The sequence below is a fragment of the Garra rufa genome, chromosome 13, assembly GCF_049309525.1.
Source record: "Garra rufa chromosome 13, GarRuf1.0, whole genome shotgun sequence".
NCBI lineage: Eukaryota > Metazoa > Chordata > Actinopteri > Cypriniformes > Cyprinidae > Garra > Garra rufa.
In genome coordinates, this window is record NC_133373.1 from 12,850,922 (window position 1) to 12,870,169 (window position 19,248).

Genomic DNA, 19,248 nt, shown 5'->3' on the forward strand with positions numbered 1-19,248 from the left:
ACCATACAAAATACATGTTATTGTTTATTTAGTACTGACCTGAATAAGATATTTCACATAAAAGACGTTTACATATAGTCTACAAGAGAAAATAATAGTTCAGTTTATAGAAATTACTCTGCTCAAAAGTTTACATCCCCTTGATTCTTAATACTGTGTTGTTACCTTAATGATCCACAGCTGTGTTTTTGTTTTGTGATAGTTGTTCATGAATCCATTGTTTGTCCTGAACTGTCCGCTGTTCTTCAGAAAAATCCTTCAGGTCCCACAAATTGTTTGATTTTCAGCATTTTTGTGTATTTGGACCCTTTCCAACAATGACTGTATGATTTTGAGATCCATCTTTTCACACTGAGGACAACTGAGGGACTCATATGCAACTCTTACAGAAGGTTCAAACGCTCACTGATGCTCCAGAAGGAAAAACATGCATTAAGAGCCAGGGGACTGAAAACTTTTGAACAGAATAGAGATGTGTACATTTTTCTTATTTTGCCTAAATGTCATATTTTTTCATTTAGTACTGCCCTTCAGAGGCTACAGAAGATAGTTACATGTTTTCCAGGAGACAAAAAAGTTACATTTTCCCTGATCTTCAAATTTAAAAAGTTTTCACACCCCTGACTCTTAATGCATTGTTTTTCCTTCTGGAGCATCAGTGAGCATTTGAACCTTCTGCAATAGTTGCATATGAGTCCCTCAGTTGTCCTCAGTCTGAAAAGATGGATCTCAAAATTATAGTCATTGTTGGAAAGGGTTCAAATAGACAAAAATTCTGGAAAACCAATGAAATTGTGGGACCTGAAGTTAAACTGTTCAGGACAAACAAGGGACTCATGAACAACTATCACTTAACACAAAAAACACGGCTGTGGATCATTATTCAGGTCAGTACTAAATAAACAATAACATGCATTTTGTATGATCCCTCTTATTTTGGTCAAATAATTAACATTTTGCAGATTCTGAAAGGGGGATGATAACTTATGACCTCAACTGTACATTGTATCTACACTGTGTTGTTTATGAAGAAGGAATTTGTGAGCGCTGACTAATCAAAGTACCTCCGATTGGCCAGTGCATTACTAAGTTAAACAGTAACACGTTTGATTGACTTTGAGACTTTTCATTCATTTTTACATTTAATTTTAATCGTGACAGGCATAATACATTGTTTAATTGTGCAGGGGCATTTTTTGCCCCTTTGTCTTAAATTTGCGTGGCATTTTTGTTTGTTTTCGTGGCATTTTTGCCACAGACCCTCATTAATTTCCAACCCTGATAGAATGTTTCAGGATATTCTCTCAATTCTGAAAATACTTTAAAAAGTGATTCAAAATTAAATAAAAGCATTCTAAGAAAAAAATACCCTGGGCCACAAAACCAGGTATATTTGTAGCAATAGCCAAAAATACATTCTATGGGCCAAAATTATAGACTTTTCTTTTATGCCAAAGAATTAGAATATTAAGTAAAGATCATGTTCCATGAAGATATTGTGTAAATGTCCGACTGTAAATATATTAAAACTTATTTTTTTATTAATGTGCATTGCTAGGAACTTAATTTATATATATTTTTAGCACCCTCAGATTCCAGATTTTCAAACAGTTGCATCTCAGCCAATATCGTCCTATCCTAAAACAACCATACATCAGAGGAAAGCTTATTTATTCATTATTTTTTTGAATCTCAATTTCAAAAAATTGACCCTTATGACTGGTTTTGTGGCCAGGGTCACAACATAACCCAGCTAATTTTTATTTTATTTTTTATATTTACTTTAATTCTATAAATTAATTAATTAATATAAGATTTACTTTTTAATTAATGTATTAATAAAGATTAACAGCAGACCGAAGCACCAGGGGTTTTATGTTCTTTATTTCCCAAACATAATTTGCATAAATGTGAATCTGAGCAGACACAAGCCGACTCTTTTGACTGGTTTTGCTGCTCAATCCACACTCTGAGCGAGAAAGAGAAACGGCACAGAGCCAAAAATCAATCCTCATGGAGGGCCACGTACATGATGAGAGTCTCCACGCTTGGCCTGTAAAGTTCAGCGAACTCATTTGGTCCATTTACACAGCGGCAGATTAAATTTAACGTGAAGATTTGTCAAACTGAATCCAGAAACGGGCAGTGTTGCATTAATGATGCATTTCAGGTGTATAAACCTGGGCAAAGTTGCCAAATAAAAATAGAATTACAGTACAAATACTTATTTCATGCAATTTGCAGGAACAGCTGCATGACACAATACGATTTTCCAGAACAAAGCATATTTGCCGGAGCATCTCATCATAATACATGGCCCACTTATGAAGAGAAAACCAAATCCATGCTGCGAAAAAAAAAAAGAAGCATACACATCCAATGAAACATTTATATACAAAAAAAAGCTTCTTTAGTTCACTGGAACAAAATGGAGTATCATTTTTTTAATTGCAATTTCAAACAAGCCAAGTTGAACCTGCTGTTTAACAGCTTCATTGGTGTTAAATTAACTCAAACCTCAAGTTCAATGCAAGTATGTTTAGCAAGAAGGTAAATCCAATGACTTTTGGCAAATCACCAGTTGCTACGATCAGAACAAAGTTCTTCCTCTTGACTTTTTTACAAGGTGCCATTTATCAGCGTCCGTTTTTATGTCTGCGTGCTTGATTTCTCAACGTGGTTTACGAGGGAACAATCCATTTATCGATGCGTTCCCGTCTTCCCTCAAAGGCAAAAGCTTCGATTTTATTCATCTCCACCCGTTTCGTTTGCGTCTGAAGAGCTCTGGGTTCTTGAGGAATCTTTCTTTTGCGCTTGCGTGTTCAGTCCACTTAGTACCATTTTTGAAAACTCAAATCTACATCATAATACTTTGCGTGCAACACAACATCATAAACATTGTCATCTGCCACAGGTGATATACAGTCTATAAAAATATATTTCATCCCTAAAGCTCTCATGCTGTTTAATGCATTGACAAGCGGTTATCACTTTTTCTCTCTCTCCCACACACACACAAACAGTTTCTATGTATCACAACTGTATCTGTTGTGTCTTTATATTATTGCATTTTATCCCCAAAAGGACAGAAATCTGTCCTATAAATTCAATTTCCTAAATCTGAATATGCATACGTAGCAATCTGATGCACATGCTCTTTAATACACACATGCACACACATATAAACTCTCACATACGTCCCACGTTTTAACATAAACACACTCTCTGAGCTGCTGCCTGTCTAGATAAACATTTCCTCAGATCACGGAGACTTATTTCTTATGTCAAATAAATAACGGATTCGTGTGCAAACATATGCAAAGTAACTTATCCGCACGTTCCTCCTGACAGGAAGAGCAGCAGAGCGTCATTGTCATACGGATGGGCACGAGTGAACACATACACATACAAAAAGCTTCCAGTTTTTTGCGGCGTCCTATTTAGAGAGCACTGACGTGTCACGGAACGTTTTTCTCTGGAAAACAAAGAAAAGTGTAGAATACAAACTCACGTTAGATTTAAAACTAAACAAACGTTGTCATTCCAAACATGTTTCTGTGGATGCGTACCTCTATGCGTTTGTACTTTGGCCGGCCCTGTGTATCCTGTACGCGCTCTGTGGCGATGTAAACTGTCCAGGATGCTTTCGGCCAATCTGTGCACGTCGCTGTGGGTTTTGGGATGTGATCTCACGGCCTCGAGCTGCTGCAGTCCTCCCTCCTCCAGTAACATGCTGCAGTACCGCCCCGCTGCAATCATGTAGGCAGAGCGGGAAAATAAAATTAACAACACAGGAAGTCTCTGGGCTTAGGAGCGTTGGGTTTATAGTGCTGATCTCACCGTTTTTGCTGCAGACATGCTGCATGGCCCAGGCAGCCCACAGCTGGACTCCTGGGGTCTCGAAGCACTCCAGTAACGGGAAGAAAGGGTTGAACGACCTGGTAAACGCAAAGAGAGATGTATACTTTATCTCTTCAATCATTTTGATTCTAGTGCATAAATGGCAAAGTAGAGGAGTCTGCACAAGTGTCTTAACACTAGTGTCATGTTAAGTGTTAAGCCCTTTATTTTATGCGCCCTATGAAATACATTTAATTTTTGTCCCCAAAATCTGTTTTAATGCTTTCCTTAAATTGTAACAATTAAAAAAACTTGAATAATTTGTTGAAATTTTAACAATAATTGTGCTAATTAAAGCTGCAAGCAGCGATGAACGGGCCCTCGCACCCGGGCTCACCGCCGACCTGTGGCGAATGGTGGGCACTATGCTTTTCACATAGTAAATTTAGGAGGAATATGTCAAAGTCGTTTAGATGTGCCAAACTTCCTGCTGGAAGCTGGTGGCGCTATGCCTATAACTGAATATTGGCATGTAGATGTATTCAGGCCAGTGCTTTTGTCAAACACATGAAGTTTAGTGTAAGTGTAAGACGTGACATATCCTGCTGCCAACAGGTGGCGATATGATTATAACTGAATATTGGCTTTTAGGTGTTTTCAGGTCAGGACTCACTGTTATGCGGTAGCTATAGGAAAATAGTGAATGGTGGGCAATATGGTTTTAAAGTGGTGCTATGACTGTAATTGAATATTGGCATGTAGATGTGTTCAGGCCAGGACTCTTATAAAACATGTTAAGTTTGGGGCAGATTGGACATTACATGCCTGAGTAATTTTCAGTTTCATTGTATTATTAGCATGCTTTAGCATATTAGCTAAGTGTTGCTAGCATGCTTTACTGTGTTTGCAGCATGTTGCATGTTAAGTTTGGGGCTGATTGGACATTGCATGCCTGAGTTACAGTAACTTCCTGTTTCATTGCATTAATAGCATGCTTTAGCACTTAGCTAAGTGTTGCTAACATGTTTTAGCATGTTGCTACCCTGTTTAACACTTGTTGATGCTTTTTAAAATGTTGCTATCCATCCATAACAGTATTAAATATGTCACTTCCTGTTACCAGCAGGTGGCGCTATGACTAAAACTGAATATGGGCATGTGTTCAGGCCAGGACTCTTATCAAACATGTTACGTTTGGTGCAGATTAGACATTGCATGCCTGAGTTACAGTCATTTTCTGCTTCATTGTATTATTAGCATGTTTTAACAAAATAGCTAAGTGATGCTAGCATGCTTTACTATGTTGAATCTTAAATTTGGGGCAGATTGGACATTATATGCATGAGTTACAGCAATTTCCTTGTCTTTGTATTAATAGCATGCTTTAGCTCTTAGCTAAGTGTTGCTAGCATGTTTTAGCATGTTTCTAGCATTCTAGCAACTTCCTTTTTCATGGCGAAACATCAAATTTTGTCAGGCCGCCAGGGACACACCCTTTGATGAAAACTCTAGATCTTCGCATTTTAGCATCACAAAGGCCTTATGATGACACTCAGCAAATTTGAAAATGATTGGATAAAAACTGTAGGAGGAGTTCGTTAAAGTACGAGGCCTGAAAATGGCAAAAACTGCACAAAAATCGTACAGGAAATTCAATATAACTGACTTCCTGTTGGGTTTCGGATGTTGCACCAGGAGACTTTTTTGTAGGTATTGGTGTGTTACATGTGCACTCCGTTTAAATTTTATAGGTGGCGCTATCGAGCCATTTTGCCACACCCACTTCTGAAAACCGTATCAGATGTAAATTCGCCAGGTCTGATGCATGTGCAAAGTTTCGTGAGTTTTCGAGCATGTTTAGGCCCTCAAAAAACTTTTCATTTTGGAGAAGAAGAAGAAGAAGAAGAAGAAGAAGAAGAAGAAACGGAGCAATTCCAATAGGGTCCTGGCACTGCAAGGGGCCTAATTAGGAAATTAGCAAACCATTTTAATATTATTAATTATTGTTCATAATCATTCAAATATAGAAATAATGCAAATATATTAAATAATACTGTAATAGTATAGTTAATTAATTAATTTAGGTTGCAAATTTGTTACCTTGTTGCCATTTTTAATTTATTTACTTTTTATTTATATTTTTGTTTTATTTAATAAAAATGTTATGCACTTTACATACTTAACAGTATGTATTTAATCTTTATTCAATGCTTATTGATAAAATAATAAATCTGTACTTTAAAAAAATGTTACTAATTTGAGCAAATGAATGTCTAAATAAAAAAGTACAATTTTTCATGTCATAAAATGTATTATTCACTTTATTTCTGTGGTAACATTTACAGAAGGTTGTGTCTCTCATAATATTGTAATGAAATCTTATAATACCTTTTTATATGTTTTTTTTAATTAATTTCAAGCCCAAACTCACAAGTTTAAGAATATAAGAGCCCTATGAAATCCATTTTATTTTCTCCCAAAATCCTGTTTTCAGTTTACATTTTTTAGAATACTGTTTTGATGGTTTAAATACATTTTAATAATGAAAATAATTTATAATTACTAATTTAAAAAAAAAAAAAATATTTTTTTAATTTATAAAAAAAAATGCTATATGTCCTGTGCTAGACTGAGACTTGTCACAGCACTTGTATACTGTTGTCATCTTGTTGGTCTGATTGCTTCTTTTGTTCTTCTCATTTGTAAGTCGCTTTGGATAAAAGCATCTGCTAAATAATTTATTTGTAAATTAATTTAATTTGTAAATGTTAACAATAATGGTGCTCTATGATACGCCTTAAAAAAATGACCAAGACCAGACCTGACAAACTCTGGTGTTGACTTGCAGACTACATTAGTACATCACACTGAATGCGGGGCATGTTTCTCATAATGTGGTGTTATTTCTCACCTGTACGCTACCATCTCACATTCTGGCGTTGGCCACTTCAGAATTGCTGAATGCTGTGAGAGATACAAAAATGATTAAACCATTTACTCCAGCCTCTGGTGCAATAACACCCAAACCATTTTGCACGAGCACGCACCAGTTCCTCCAGCAGCGTGGTCCTTAGTGACAGTTCGAGGGTCCACACCTTCTCACCCCGTGAGGTGAGGTGGGCCAAGATGCCTGCTGCAAAATAACTGACCTCCACCTCTGAACTGTGAAGCAGAGTGCAGATGTGATCCAGAAAACTCTGAACCATCAGCTCACCGTGCAACTCCCCAACCTCCGCAATATTATTCTGAATGCAAACGAAACAAACACAAAACATTCAGAACTAGACAAGATAAAATACAACAGCACAAGAGACCACAGTTCCAAAAATACAACCGAATGCAAAGTGAATTGGTCTCATTATACTTTCTAACTAAGGGAAACTATTAGCATAATCCCTCAGCACTGCTTCCTTTGACACGAGAAGGCGTTTTATCAGTGCTGCCCACAGCTCCCGAATCACTCACCTCAATTCAATTTCACCAGAGCACAACACTGCAAGATGTATTTCCCTTTCCAGTGCATAACCAGCACAAAATTATTAAAGGCATTATACAAAAAAAAAAGCTGCTACTTGATATTACAGTATCTCACAAAAGTGAGTACACCCCTCACATTTCAGCAACTATTTTAGTATATCTTCTCAAGGGACAACACTATAGAAATGAAACTTGGATATTTTTTTAAATAGTCAATGTGCAGCTTGTATAGCTTTACTGTCCTCTGAAAATAACTCAACATACAGCCATTACTGTCAAAATACCTGGCAACAAGTGTGATGTTGTTTACCCATGCAAAGCCACTTGTCCATGTTTTTGTCTGCTTGACAGGACCATAAAAAGCTGTGTATCTTGTATTAGAGCAGTTAAAATTAGGTGCCTTAAGTACAATGGTCTCATACTGACCACTGGATGTTCGACATGACATCTCATGGCAAAGAAATCTCTGAGGATTTGAGAATTAGAATAGTTGCTTTCCACAAAGATGGCCAAGGCTATTAGAGGTTCAGTAACAACCTGAAACCGTTACATTACAGTGGTCAGAGGTTTTCCAAGATGGGTTCCATTTGGAACAGGCCTTGCAAGGGTCGATCAATGAAGTTAAGCACTCGTTCTGTGCGTCAGGTGCAGAATCTGGTTTCAAAAAAACAAATGCATGAGTGCTGCCAGCATTGCTTTAAAGGTTGCAGAAGTAGAAGGTCAGCTTGTCAGTGCTCAGACCATACGCGGCACACTGCAACAAGTTGTTTTGCATTGGCGTTATCCCAAAAGGAAGCCTCGTCTGAAGCTGGCTCACAAGAAAGCCCGCAAACAGTCTGCTGAAGACAACCTGTTCAAGAGCATGAATTACTAGAACCATGTCCTGTGGTCTGATGAGACTATAAGATAAACTTGTTTGGCTCAGATGGTGTCCAGCATGTGTGGCGATGCCCTTGTGAGGAGTACCAAGAAAATTGTGTCTTGCCTACAGTCAAGCATGGTGGTGGTAGCATCATGGTCTGGGGCTGCATGAGTGCTGCTGGTACTGGGGAGCTGCAGTTTATTGAGAGAAACATGGATTCCATTATGTACTGTACATTCTGAAGCAGAACATGATGCCTTTCCTCCAGAAACTAGGCTGAAAGGCAGTTTTCCAACATGATATCGATTTCAAACACACCAGTAAGATGACAACTGCCTTGCTGAGGAAGCTGAAGGAGAAGGTGATGGGGTGGCCAAGTATGTCTTCAGACCTGAACCCTATTAAGTTCTTGTGGGGCATCCTCAAGCATAAGGTGGAGAAGAACCATGTGTCTAACATCCATCAGCTCCTTGAGGAGTGATCCCAGCAACAACCTGTGCAGCTCTGGTCAATTCCATGCCCAGGATGATTAAGGCAGTGCCAGATAACACAATATATTGACACTTTGGACGAGTTCACTTAGGGTGTACTCACATTTTTGCCAGCTATTTTAACAATAATGGCTGTATGTTGAGTTTTTTTCAGGGGGGTGAATCTATACTGCTATACAAGCTGCACATTGACTGCTCTAAAATATATCCAAGTTTTATTTCTATAGTATCGTCCTGTGAGAAGATATACTAAAATGGTTGTTGAAATGTGAGGTGTGTACTCACTTTTGTGACATACTGTATATGCTTCTAAAAAAAAAAAACTATTTAAAAACTTATTTTAAGATTTAAATCAGTTTTTGAATCCCACATTTTCAGCTTGAACTTTTGACCCCCACTGTATAAGATTGTTTCTCTTACCAGTAAACCCAGGACCTTCTGTTGAATGGACGACTCTGATTGAAAAGACTGGGAAAACAGACATTCTGCAGTGAGAACTTTAAGGCAGGTTTTTAACATATTACAGGTGCGTTCTTCCAAAAATTCTCTAAAAAGGTTTGAAGTGTTTACCTCGAGTACTTTGATGAAGAGCTCTAGTCCCTGGTTCTCTATGAAGTGTCTGCAGGTGGTAGGAGATTCATCTGTGAGGTTCCACAGAGCGCTGAGTGTGAACTTCAACGTGGCGTCCACGATACCCTGACACGTTTTCTGCCGCACAATGTGCAGGAGTTGCTATGGTGTGAAGAGTGTGAGAGAGATAAGTATCCACTATCCTTCCCATTCAAGTGTTACAAATGTTAAATGTCAAATTTGAATGGAAAAAAACCAACATACCTTTACAATAAAAAGCTCAGCTCCTAATTGTGCAGTTTGCTCAGTGGACAACTATTAAATAAACACAAAGAGTCAAAAAAAAAAAAATACTATGGAAGTCAACGGCTACTGTAATCTTCTTTTACTCACCCTTAAGTTGTTCCAAACCTGTATGGGTTTCTTTCATTGAATTTGGACCAACTTGAGGGTGAGTAAATGACAGAATTTTATTTTTGGGGTGAACTATCCCTTATAGCATGGCCTGTTGTGATTGTCACAGTGTATATGGGACATTCTAGAGAACTGGTCCAAAGTCAGAGTTGGAAATGTCTTAAAAATGGTCTTTTCCCCAAAAAATTGTACGTATGAAAATTTTAATATCCTAGGTACACGTCCAGTAATTGTATTTTCGTATTGTATTTTCAGAAAGCTGTGGAATATTTTTCCTCTCCCTAAATGTGTCACTACTGAAACACAGTAATGCATAGTTTAGTAAGAAGGGTTATATTGACCTATAAAGATTTTGCTTGCATCCACCTTGTAAATATATAGTTTATGCTATTTTATTAATATTTTATTAATGAGGTAAATCAATAGCACTGCAAAAAAGGCTTTTCTTACTTAGATTTCTTGTCTTGTTTCCAGACAAAATATCTAAAAATTCCTAAATCAGGAAGGTTTTTCTAGATGAGTAAAAATTCTTGTTTTCAGAAAAAAGTCCAAATTAGGTGCGTTTTTGCTTGAAACAAGAAAAATAATCAATGTCAATGGGGTAAGAAAAATAATCTTGTTTTCTGTTTGAAATAAGATTTTGCTTACCCCATTGGCAGATTATTTTGCTTGTTCTAAGCAAAAACTCACTTAATTTTGACTTTACTTGTCTAGAAAATCCTTCTTGATTTAAGAATTTTTAGATATTTTAACTGGAAACCAGACAAAACAAGTAAGAAAAGCAAAAAAGTTGATCATACCGTTTCAATAGTTTGAATATACATCAAACATAACATTTTTTAAAAAACATCCCATGTTTTGGTCAGCACATTTTCAGTAGTGACCATTAGAGCTGCATGATTCTGGATAAATTGAGAATGATTTCCCATGATTCTGAACTAAACAAAATAACGTGTGACAAAATATTATAGCTGCAGTCTATTCAAAAGCGTTTCATTAATTTGAATAAATATTTAAACAATTTTGGTTTGAATTAATGCTTTAATGACTCACTCATAAATGCTTCACTTGTTTCACTACTGGATGAATTAGAAATTTTGAACAAATCTCTTGAATGAATGAGTCGACACAAACGTTATTTAATGCACCAGTTAACTTTCAAAAGGGCATTTGCTCTATTTTGATCGCTACCGTAGACATCATATGGTACTCTAAACTGTAATTCTGTGATAATATGAATGACTGTAAGACAGAAATAATACTGTGTAGTTGAAACACAGGCGTTTCTTAGTCAAACGTGGTAAATGTCTGCTTTCTGTGTCAGCGTCAGCACGAACGCAAATTTTAATGTTCCGGTATGACTTTTTCAAAGGTTCAGGCGAATCGTTGTCATTTAAAAATGGGATCACATGGGTGTTTGAAGCTCTAGTGACAATAATGTTTTGGTAGCGACATCACATCACATTACGGAATTTAACTTCCATACAAAAACACTACTAAAACATACTAAATTACAAAAATTTGCACAAGTGTACTGAAATATGAGGACTGTGTTACTTTTTGTCAATACTGAAACAATGATGACATGTTTTGTTAGTGACCGTTTCAGCAGTGACAACTTTATGGGATAACGCTCAAAAATAATAGCGTTATTTATATTAATAAATTTAGATTAATCTTATTAGGGCTACTAAAGTGACTTAGTCAGGAGCAGTGAGTGATTTTCTCTCTTTTGATGCTTGATTAACATCAATGCCAAAGACAATAGCAACTAAATTAGGCTGCTGTCCCTTTAAAACCGAATGCACGGATGCATTGTACTAAAACATCGGATATTCTTACAACTGTTTACGTTCACCTAAGATGTAACCGAGGATGTTAACATTAATACTCATAAAAACGGACAATTCGACAATCTTTTTGTGTCTATTTCTCCTTTCATGAGACACGAGAGAGTAGGCTACTTCATTCATGCGCTGTGTGGAAGTGCATGAGTATTTTATTAAAACGAGTTTTAATTTAGTTACGTCTCACGAAATTAACGCCGCATAGAAGGGAACTTTATGTTGTGAACATTAAAGAAACTTTTCATTAAAAACATAATAATAATAATTCAGGCCATGACAGGAACTCGGACAAATTCTTCTGACTGCTGCAGACATCAGTAGTCTGATGTGTCTCACTTGTGTCACTGCATTTCATGATGCATCACTGCGATAGAATGTTCTGAATCTTTTCTGGGAGCCTCCCAGCTTGTGTTTACTCTCTATGGTTAAACCTGTTTTCAACCTGCAGTTGCTCACCTTGGCAGCGAGGATGGAGATAATAGCTACAGCCATCCTCTGCATGTTCTGATCCTCGTGGTTACATAGCCACTGCATGACCAGCTTGGCAGCTTCAAACCTGAACAAACAAACGTCATAATTGATCCACATAAACTGGTGTGACGTTTAAATCTGTGACAAGATAACAAAATACCAGTGAGAACAGAAAACATTTATGATAACCTTTTCAACTAAAATGCCTAAACAGTCATAAGTAGGCGGATGTGTCTAAATAGTTTTAGTGTATTTACACAACAGAACAGTTTTTTTACGTTCTGACTGGCTGATACACTTTCCAAGGGTAATAATTGTCTGTAATCACAGTTTCAAGTTATGTTCAAAGGTTCAATCTAAAGTTCACTTCCAGAACAACAATTTACAGATAATGTACTCTCCCCATTGTCATCCAAGAAGTAGAAAAAAAAAAACAACAACTGTTACCTGTTGAAGGGAACCTCCTGCAAGATTCGATCACTGCAAAGAGACAGCAGGCAGTTCTTCTGCAGCTGGAAGGGGGAAAAAAAAACAGAACAGCTGTTAACGGGAAAATCATAGTTCGCACGTGTAAAACTATTTCCTTATTCTTAAAATAATGCAACATCATGGGGAACTGAATGGTTGTGTAAAATGAAAATGCTGAATGTTCTCAGGAAGAAAAATGCTTTGTGTGGAAACTATACTTCCTGTAGAAGTGTTGGCACAATCAGGCTGCAAAGTGAAAGTGACCTGACTACATAATATATTCATCGTATCATACAATCTCATTTAATTGACAGTGGAATTTATATCGAACAATATTGAATATTCATAATATACAATTGATGATTTGCTTGTGACGTAAAAGTAAGCAACATTGTAATAGTGCAGTAATGTTCAGTAATGTTATCCATGTTATTTGTTCACAGTATTAAGAATCAAGGGGATGTAAACTTTGAACCGGGTCATTTCTATAAATTCAACAATTATTATTTTCTCTTGTGGACTATGTAAACATCTTTTATGTGAAATATCTTATTCAGTTCAATACTAAATAAACAATAACATTTTGTACGATCCCTCTTATTTTGGTAAAATAATTAACATTTTGCAGATTTTGAAAGGGGGATGTAAACTTTTGACCTCAACTGTACTATTATAGTATTTATTAGGATTTTGCATTAGCGTTTATTTTTATACCTTAAGGTTTCATTTGAATTTACTTAATTTTTAATAATTGTATTATCAGCTTAGTTTAAATGTGTTATTTTAAATTTAATTGTTAGTAATTTTATTGAAAATATTTGTAATGATAAAATAATTTATTAATTAGTCATAATTATTAATAATAGTAGTAATACTAATAATAAATACTATTATTATTGAATAATTATTTTTTTTTATAATACTTATTGTTTGAATTAGTAATGTTGATTTCTATGGATCTGTTCAAACTGTTCATTTTAATAAATGAATTCAGTGCTATTCAAAAATAATTTTATTTTAACAAATTTAATAATAATTTTAACAATAGTTTAACAATATTGAACGATAATTTTATATTTAACAAAAATATAAACAATTATTATATAGTTAAAAATATTCATATGTAGCATAGAATACAAATACGGCTTCCTTATTATCAAGTACCGATATATTTATGTATATAATTTTTTTTGTTTTGATTATTTTGAACCAGATTTTTAGTGCATATTACATTTTGCATTAAACATAGGAATTTTAACAACTTGAGGCCATCTCACAGAAAATACATACAGTTATAGCTGACAATATTTAATTTTGGCCATGATGGACTTTCTAAATCACAGTTTTTACCTGATGTTTTAGTCTTGTTTGTACGTACCTGCTGGTGGTTAGGGAAGGTCTTCATGGCTTCGAGTAGCAGCTGTGTGACATTCCCCAGGAGTCGCACAGGGATTCCAAACGCCAGTTCCTGTTTGGTGAGATTGAACACGCAGGCACTGGCTGCCAGCTGTACGTTCAACGTGGCCGGATGATTCTTCATCCCCAACGCTACCAACTGCAGATCCAGAACAAAAGAGAACGGCACGAGCTTGATATGGAGGAACGCAGTGAGCTTTGATTCATCACTCGATCTTTAATAGTATGCCCACCTTCAGGATGTCAGGTCGTGGTTTCTCGATGGCATGAGTAAGGCTGAAGAGGTGGAAGAGAGCCTCTCTGACGAATCCTTCTCTCTCGCTGTATCTTCTCAAAGCCTCACAGATCTGAGTCTCATTGGCCTCTCCGGTCACCTGCCAACAACAATGATCAAAATCTTATAATCACCTACGACATCTTAAAATTAGCAGGTAATTGTGTTGCATTTTTCAAAAATATCTTGCTGTTGTTTCTGAGCACCTACCTTTAGGCTGCCTTCTCCAGACAGGAAGTCAGAGAATCCGGCATCGGTGGCCAGCAGACCAACAAAGGTCATGCCAGGTCTCGCCTCCACGAAAGCCTTGACCGCTGCATCAGTGACCTGTTTACGTCCAGATACGTCTAGAGACACCAGCTGGGGAAGGATGCCAGAAGTTTCCAGCAGCTGCCGCGCCACGTCCGACGTGAACTGCTTGTCGTCTGAGATATCAAGGTGCTGTAAAACCTCCAGCTGGAGAAATGGAAAATAAATACAATTACATATCATACAAAAGCCCAATAATGAACCTTCTAGCTAGAGAGACAAACAGTTTTTTACTACAACTTTGTTATACTCGTTAATAGTGGCTAATAAACTGGAAGTCTCACACATTCACAGAAAACGGCTTACTTCCATGTTAAAAATGTTGGAAATGTTTTCAATTTCTTTATTAAAATTCATTTTGATTTTTGCGGTATTAACTCAAATATGTGACCCTGGACCACAAAACCAGTCATAAGGTAAAAATTTTACAAAACTGAGATGTATACATATGAAAGCTCAATAAATAAGCTTTCTATTGATGTATGGTTTGTTAGGATAGGACAATATTTGGCCGAGATACATCTATTTGAAAATCTGGAATCTGAGGGTGCAAAAAAATCAAAATACTGAGAAAATCACCTTTAAAGTTGTCCAAATTAAGTTCTTAACAATGCATATTACTAATCAAAAATTACATTTTGAAATATTTACAGTAGGAATTTTACAAAAAATCTTCATGGAACATGATCTTTACTTAATTTTCTAATGATTTTTGGCATAAAAGAAAAATCAATCATTTTGACCCATACAATGTATTTTTGGTCCAGGGTCACATATATCGGGGGTGATACAACTGTCCTTATATCATAATCAAGAAAAAAAGGGAAGAAAACATTAAGAAGTTATTATTAAGAAATTATTACCGAATAAATAAATGCATTTTACAAAGCTGCTTTATTGCTGAATAATATTAATAAAATACTAATAAAAAACATAAAGTGTTTCTCAAATTTTACAGCCCTAAAATAATTGTTTGTATTCAAAAAGGGTATTCAGATTAAAAGTTAATATTTCAGCTTTTTAAATTATTTTATTTTCCATTCAAACCCACGCCTCTACAACAAAACATTGTTTTCGTATACTAAAATGTATATATAAAAAAAAGCTATTTAAGTCATATAGCAGTATAAAATGCAATAAATAAATAATAATGAAAGACAAGTATAAGTCAGATTGTGAAATGTCCCTAAAAATGTCACGATATTATTAAATCTTTTTTGTAAAAAACAAAACGTAATATACTTAAAGATAAGGAAAATATATAATTTTTATTTGACGGCTATCACATGACATTTTTTCATGTCTTTGTTTCTTGAAAGACATGAAAAGAACCCCCTTTTATGTCTTTTAAGAAACAAAGGAACACATTTAAATAGTGCGTTCAATCGATTTAAAGAAAGAAAAAAAAACCTCACCTTTTTTTATAAAGTTAATCGCAATTAATCCAACCTAACATTAGTTTTTACAACACTTTTATTTAGCAATAATTTCACATCCAATCTTTAAATTAATGTAGAAACAACAAAGACAGTACTTTTTTAAATATTTGTTAAATATTTTTTTTATGACTGAAGGAGAGTATAACTGATACCAATATTACTGATGTCTCTAGAAAATAATTTTCCCCCCTAACATTTAACCACTGATTATAGCCGTTTGACATTACAGTTTAATGGCGAGCTATCAATTTTAACATTTATTAGATTTTATAAAAACTAAAAACTTTACATAAGCCAAATAGAAAATATACAGAAATTGAATAAAGTTATCAAACACTACATACTAAATTAAATATAGATGAATCTATAAAGCTACAAAATTTATTGATTTCTCTTTTTTTTTTTTTTTTTTTTTCATTCTTTGATGAACAGATATCACAGCAGCTGGGTTATTTGGCTGCTATTACTTTAAGAGCCGCCTCTGCTGAACGTGACACAAATCTGACACGGATGCTCGTAGTTTCATCTGCGCTTGAATTTGAAATCATACAGGCTACAGCGCGCTTGCTACGAGCACAGTATAATTGCTGACAGGACATTAATTTTTACTGATATAAGGCTTGACAGAATCTCATCTGGCCACAATATTGTTTTACTGAAGCTTGTCACCTGTAACTTTTACCACGCTCATTTGACAAGGGCCTGACACTAAAGTGAAGTTTGAGCGCACATCTGAAAAGTCTCCCGTTTGATGTGGATGTAAAGACGCTCTGCTACTAAATAAACACACTTCTTGTCAAGAAAAAAAAGAGACGGAAGCAGTAGTTGTGAGTTGTGTGTTAACTGCATTAAATATTTTTAACGCCGTTAAACTGGAAAATTTAATCGCCTGCGTAAAAATGTCATGTGACAAAACCTCAGTGACTTCGGCATTAAAACACACAGAGAGCTGACCTGACTGAGCACAGCTAGCAGCTGAGCGGTGGTCATCTCCAGCCTCTTGAGCTGATGCATGGTGAGGTAGCGTAGCCTGCTTCTCAAGCCCAGGAGCGGGGTTAGGTTTGTCACTGAGGTGTTGGAGATATCCAAACTCTCCAGGCGAGGCAGCGCGCACACGTCCACCAAACCAGAGTCGTAGAAGTCCACGTTGGACAAGCTGAGCGCACGCAGCCCCTGCATGGCACTGAAACAGCGACGGCTGGGTTCCTCCAGAGAAGACATGGTCAGGCCGTTCAGGACGAGCCGCTGCAGACTCTCCTGCAAGGTTTTATTGGATGACAAACCTCGAAGGATGTCGGCAATGGTGAGGTCGGCGTTGACCCGTGAGGCGTCTAGCTCTACAAGGCGGTGCGGGCAGAGGGCACGGTGGAAGGCCTCGGCGGAGATTCGGGCGGTGCGGATGCAGGCATGACGTAACCGGAACTGCTGGCAGCTTCGAAAGATTCCCACTGTGCTGTCATTCAACAGGCCTGTAAAAGAAGCATTATGGTCAATGTTTTGAATATAGATTTGTTTATTTTGTCTGAGCCGACTTATAGTTCAACTTCCAGCTTGAGGCCCAGCTCTCCAGCCCATGCTTTTCTGTCTGATGCCATAAAGAGGCCAAAAATATAACTTTATAAAACAAATTAAAAACAAACAATTTTTTCATTCAATGAAACTGAATCATAATTTAAGTTTTTGAATAAATGTTATTGTGATGTAAAACTAAAATATATATATAAAAAAAAAACTTAATTTCCATTAAGTGAAATAGACCTGAAAGAAAATAAAATAAATATTAGATATAAAAATAATACACAGATTAAATATTAGACAAACATAGAAATTTAAACTTTAAATTTGAAATACAATTTCCATACAATGAAACTGAATAGGGACTGAGATGATCATAATTTAAGTTTGTGAATAAATGTTAATGTGAACTAAAATTAAAATATAGAAAACAAAACACAATTTTAATGAAGTAAAAGAGCTGATTGAAAATAAAATATAAATATTAGGTAAACAAAAACAATATACTTTAGATTAATATTAGAAAAACTTTATTTTTTTTTTCATTTCCATAAAATAAAACTGAATTTAAATTATCATAATTTAATGTTATTGTAAAGTAAAACTAAAATTGAAATATATACATATATATATATATATATATAAACATTTCATTTTCATGAAGTGAAACAGCTGATAAATATTAGATAAATTAAAATAATATACTGTTGATTAAATATTAGACTTTAAAACTTAAAATTAGAAATAAAATTATACATTTCTTTTAAACTGAATAGGGATTTAGATGATCGTAATTTAAGTATGCAAATAAATGCTATAGTGAAAAAACTAAAATTAAAATATAAAAAAAATTCATTTTCATAAAGTGAAATAGAGCTAATAGTGAAAATATAAATATTAAAGATAATAAAATAACATACAGTAGATTAAGTATTTGATAACCTTTTTGACTTTTTAATACAATAAAACTGAATAGGGATTTAGATGATCATAATTCAAGTTTGCGAATAAATGTTATTGTAAACTAAAACTAAAATTAAAATATTAAATCATTTTCATAAAGTGAAAAAGTTGATAGATAGAATATAAATAGATCAATTTAAATACACAGCAAATTAAATATTTGAAAAGCTTAGAATTTAAAACTTAAAATTGGAAATTTCTATACAGTGTTTGCGAGTGTGAATAAATGTTATTGTGAACTAAAATTAAAATATTAATTAATTCTCAAAGTGAAAGTTGATAGAAAATAGAATATAAATAGTAGATCAATTTAAATACACAGTAAATTAAATATTTGAAAAACTTAGAATTTAAAACTTAAAATTGGAAATTTCTATACAGTGTTTGCGAGTGTGAATAATTGTTACTGTGAAATAAAACTAAAATTTAAATATAAAAAAAAAATCATTTTCATGAAGTGAAATAGAGCTGATAGAAAATAAAATATAATAAAATAGATTAAACCAGTAGAATAAATATTTAAAAAACTTTAATCTAAAAGTTATACATTTAAAATTTAAAATTAGAAATAAAATTAGAAATGTCTATACAATGAACGTAAATAGAGATTTAGATTATCATAATTTAAGTTTGTAAATAAATGTTATTGTGGGAAAAAAGAGATAAATAAAAATAATATACAGTAGAATAAATATTAGAAAAACTTAAAATTAGAATTAATTAAAATAAGTAAAACTGAAATAAATATTAAAATTTCACAGGTTCAAAAGATAATAAAAAAATGACAAAAGCACAAAATTACTAAATAAAAAATACTAATATATATATATATATATATATGTATATATATATATATATATATATATATATATATATATATATATATATATAT

At 34.6% G+C, this 19,248-nt stretch overlaps 1 protein-coding gene across 1 annotated transcript; it reads right to left on the reverse strand.

The window, feature by feature from the left end:
• Nucleotides 1–1,868: 1,868 nt before the first annotated feature.
• LOC141348926 (protein zyg-11 homolog) lies at nucleotides 1,869–17,249 on the reverse strand. Its single transcript, XM_073853243.1, has 14 exons — nucleotides 16,833–17,249; nucleotides 14,341–14,586; nucleotides 14,090–14,230; nucleotides 13,819–13,995; nucleotides 12,420–12,484; nucleotides 11,958–12,057; nucleotides 9,505–9,555; nucleotides 9,241–9,402; nucleotides 9,091–9,138; nucleotides 6,888–7,085; nucleotides 6,752–6,804; nucleotides 3,841–3,938; nucleotides 3,570–3,749; nucleotides 1,869–3,475 (listed from the first exon to the last, which is right to left on the reverse strand). Exons 1-14 carry the CDS (start codon nucleotides 17,097–17,099, stop codon nucleotides 3,459–3,461), a joined length of 1,803 nt encoding a protein of 600 aa, XP_073709344.1. The 5' UTR covers nucleotides 17,100–17,249; the 3' UTR covers nucleotides 1,869–3,458.
• Nucleotides 17,250–19,248: the final 1,999 nt, after the last annotated feature.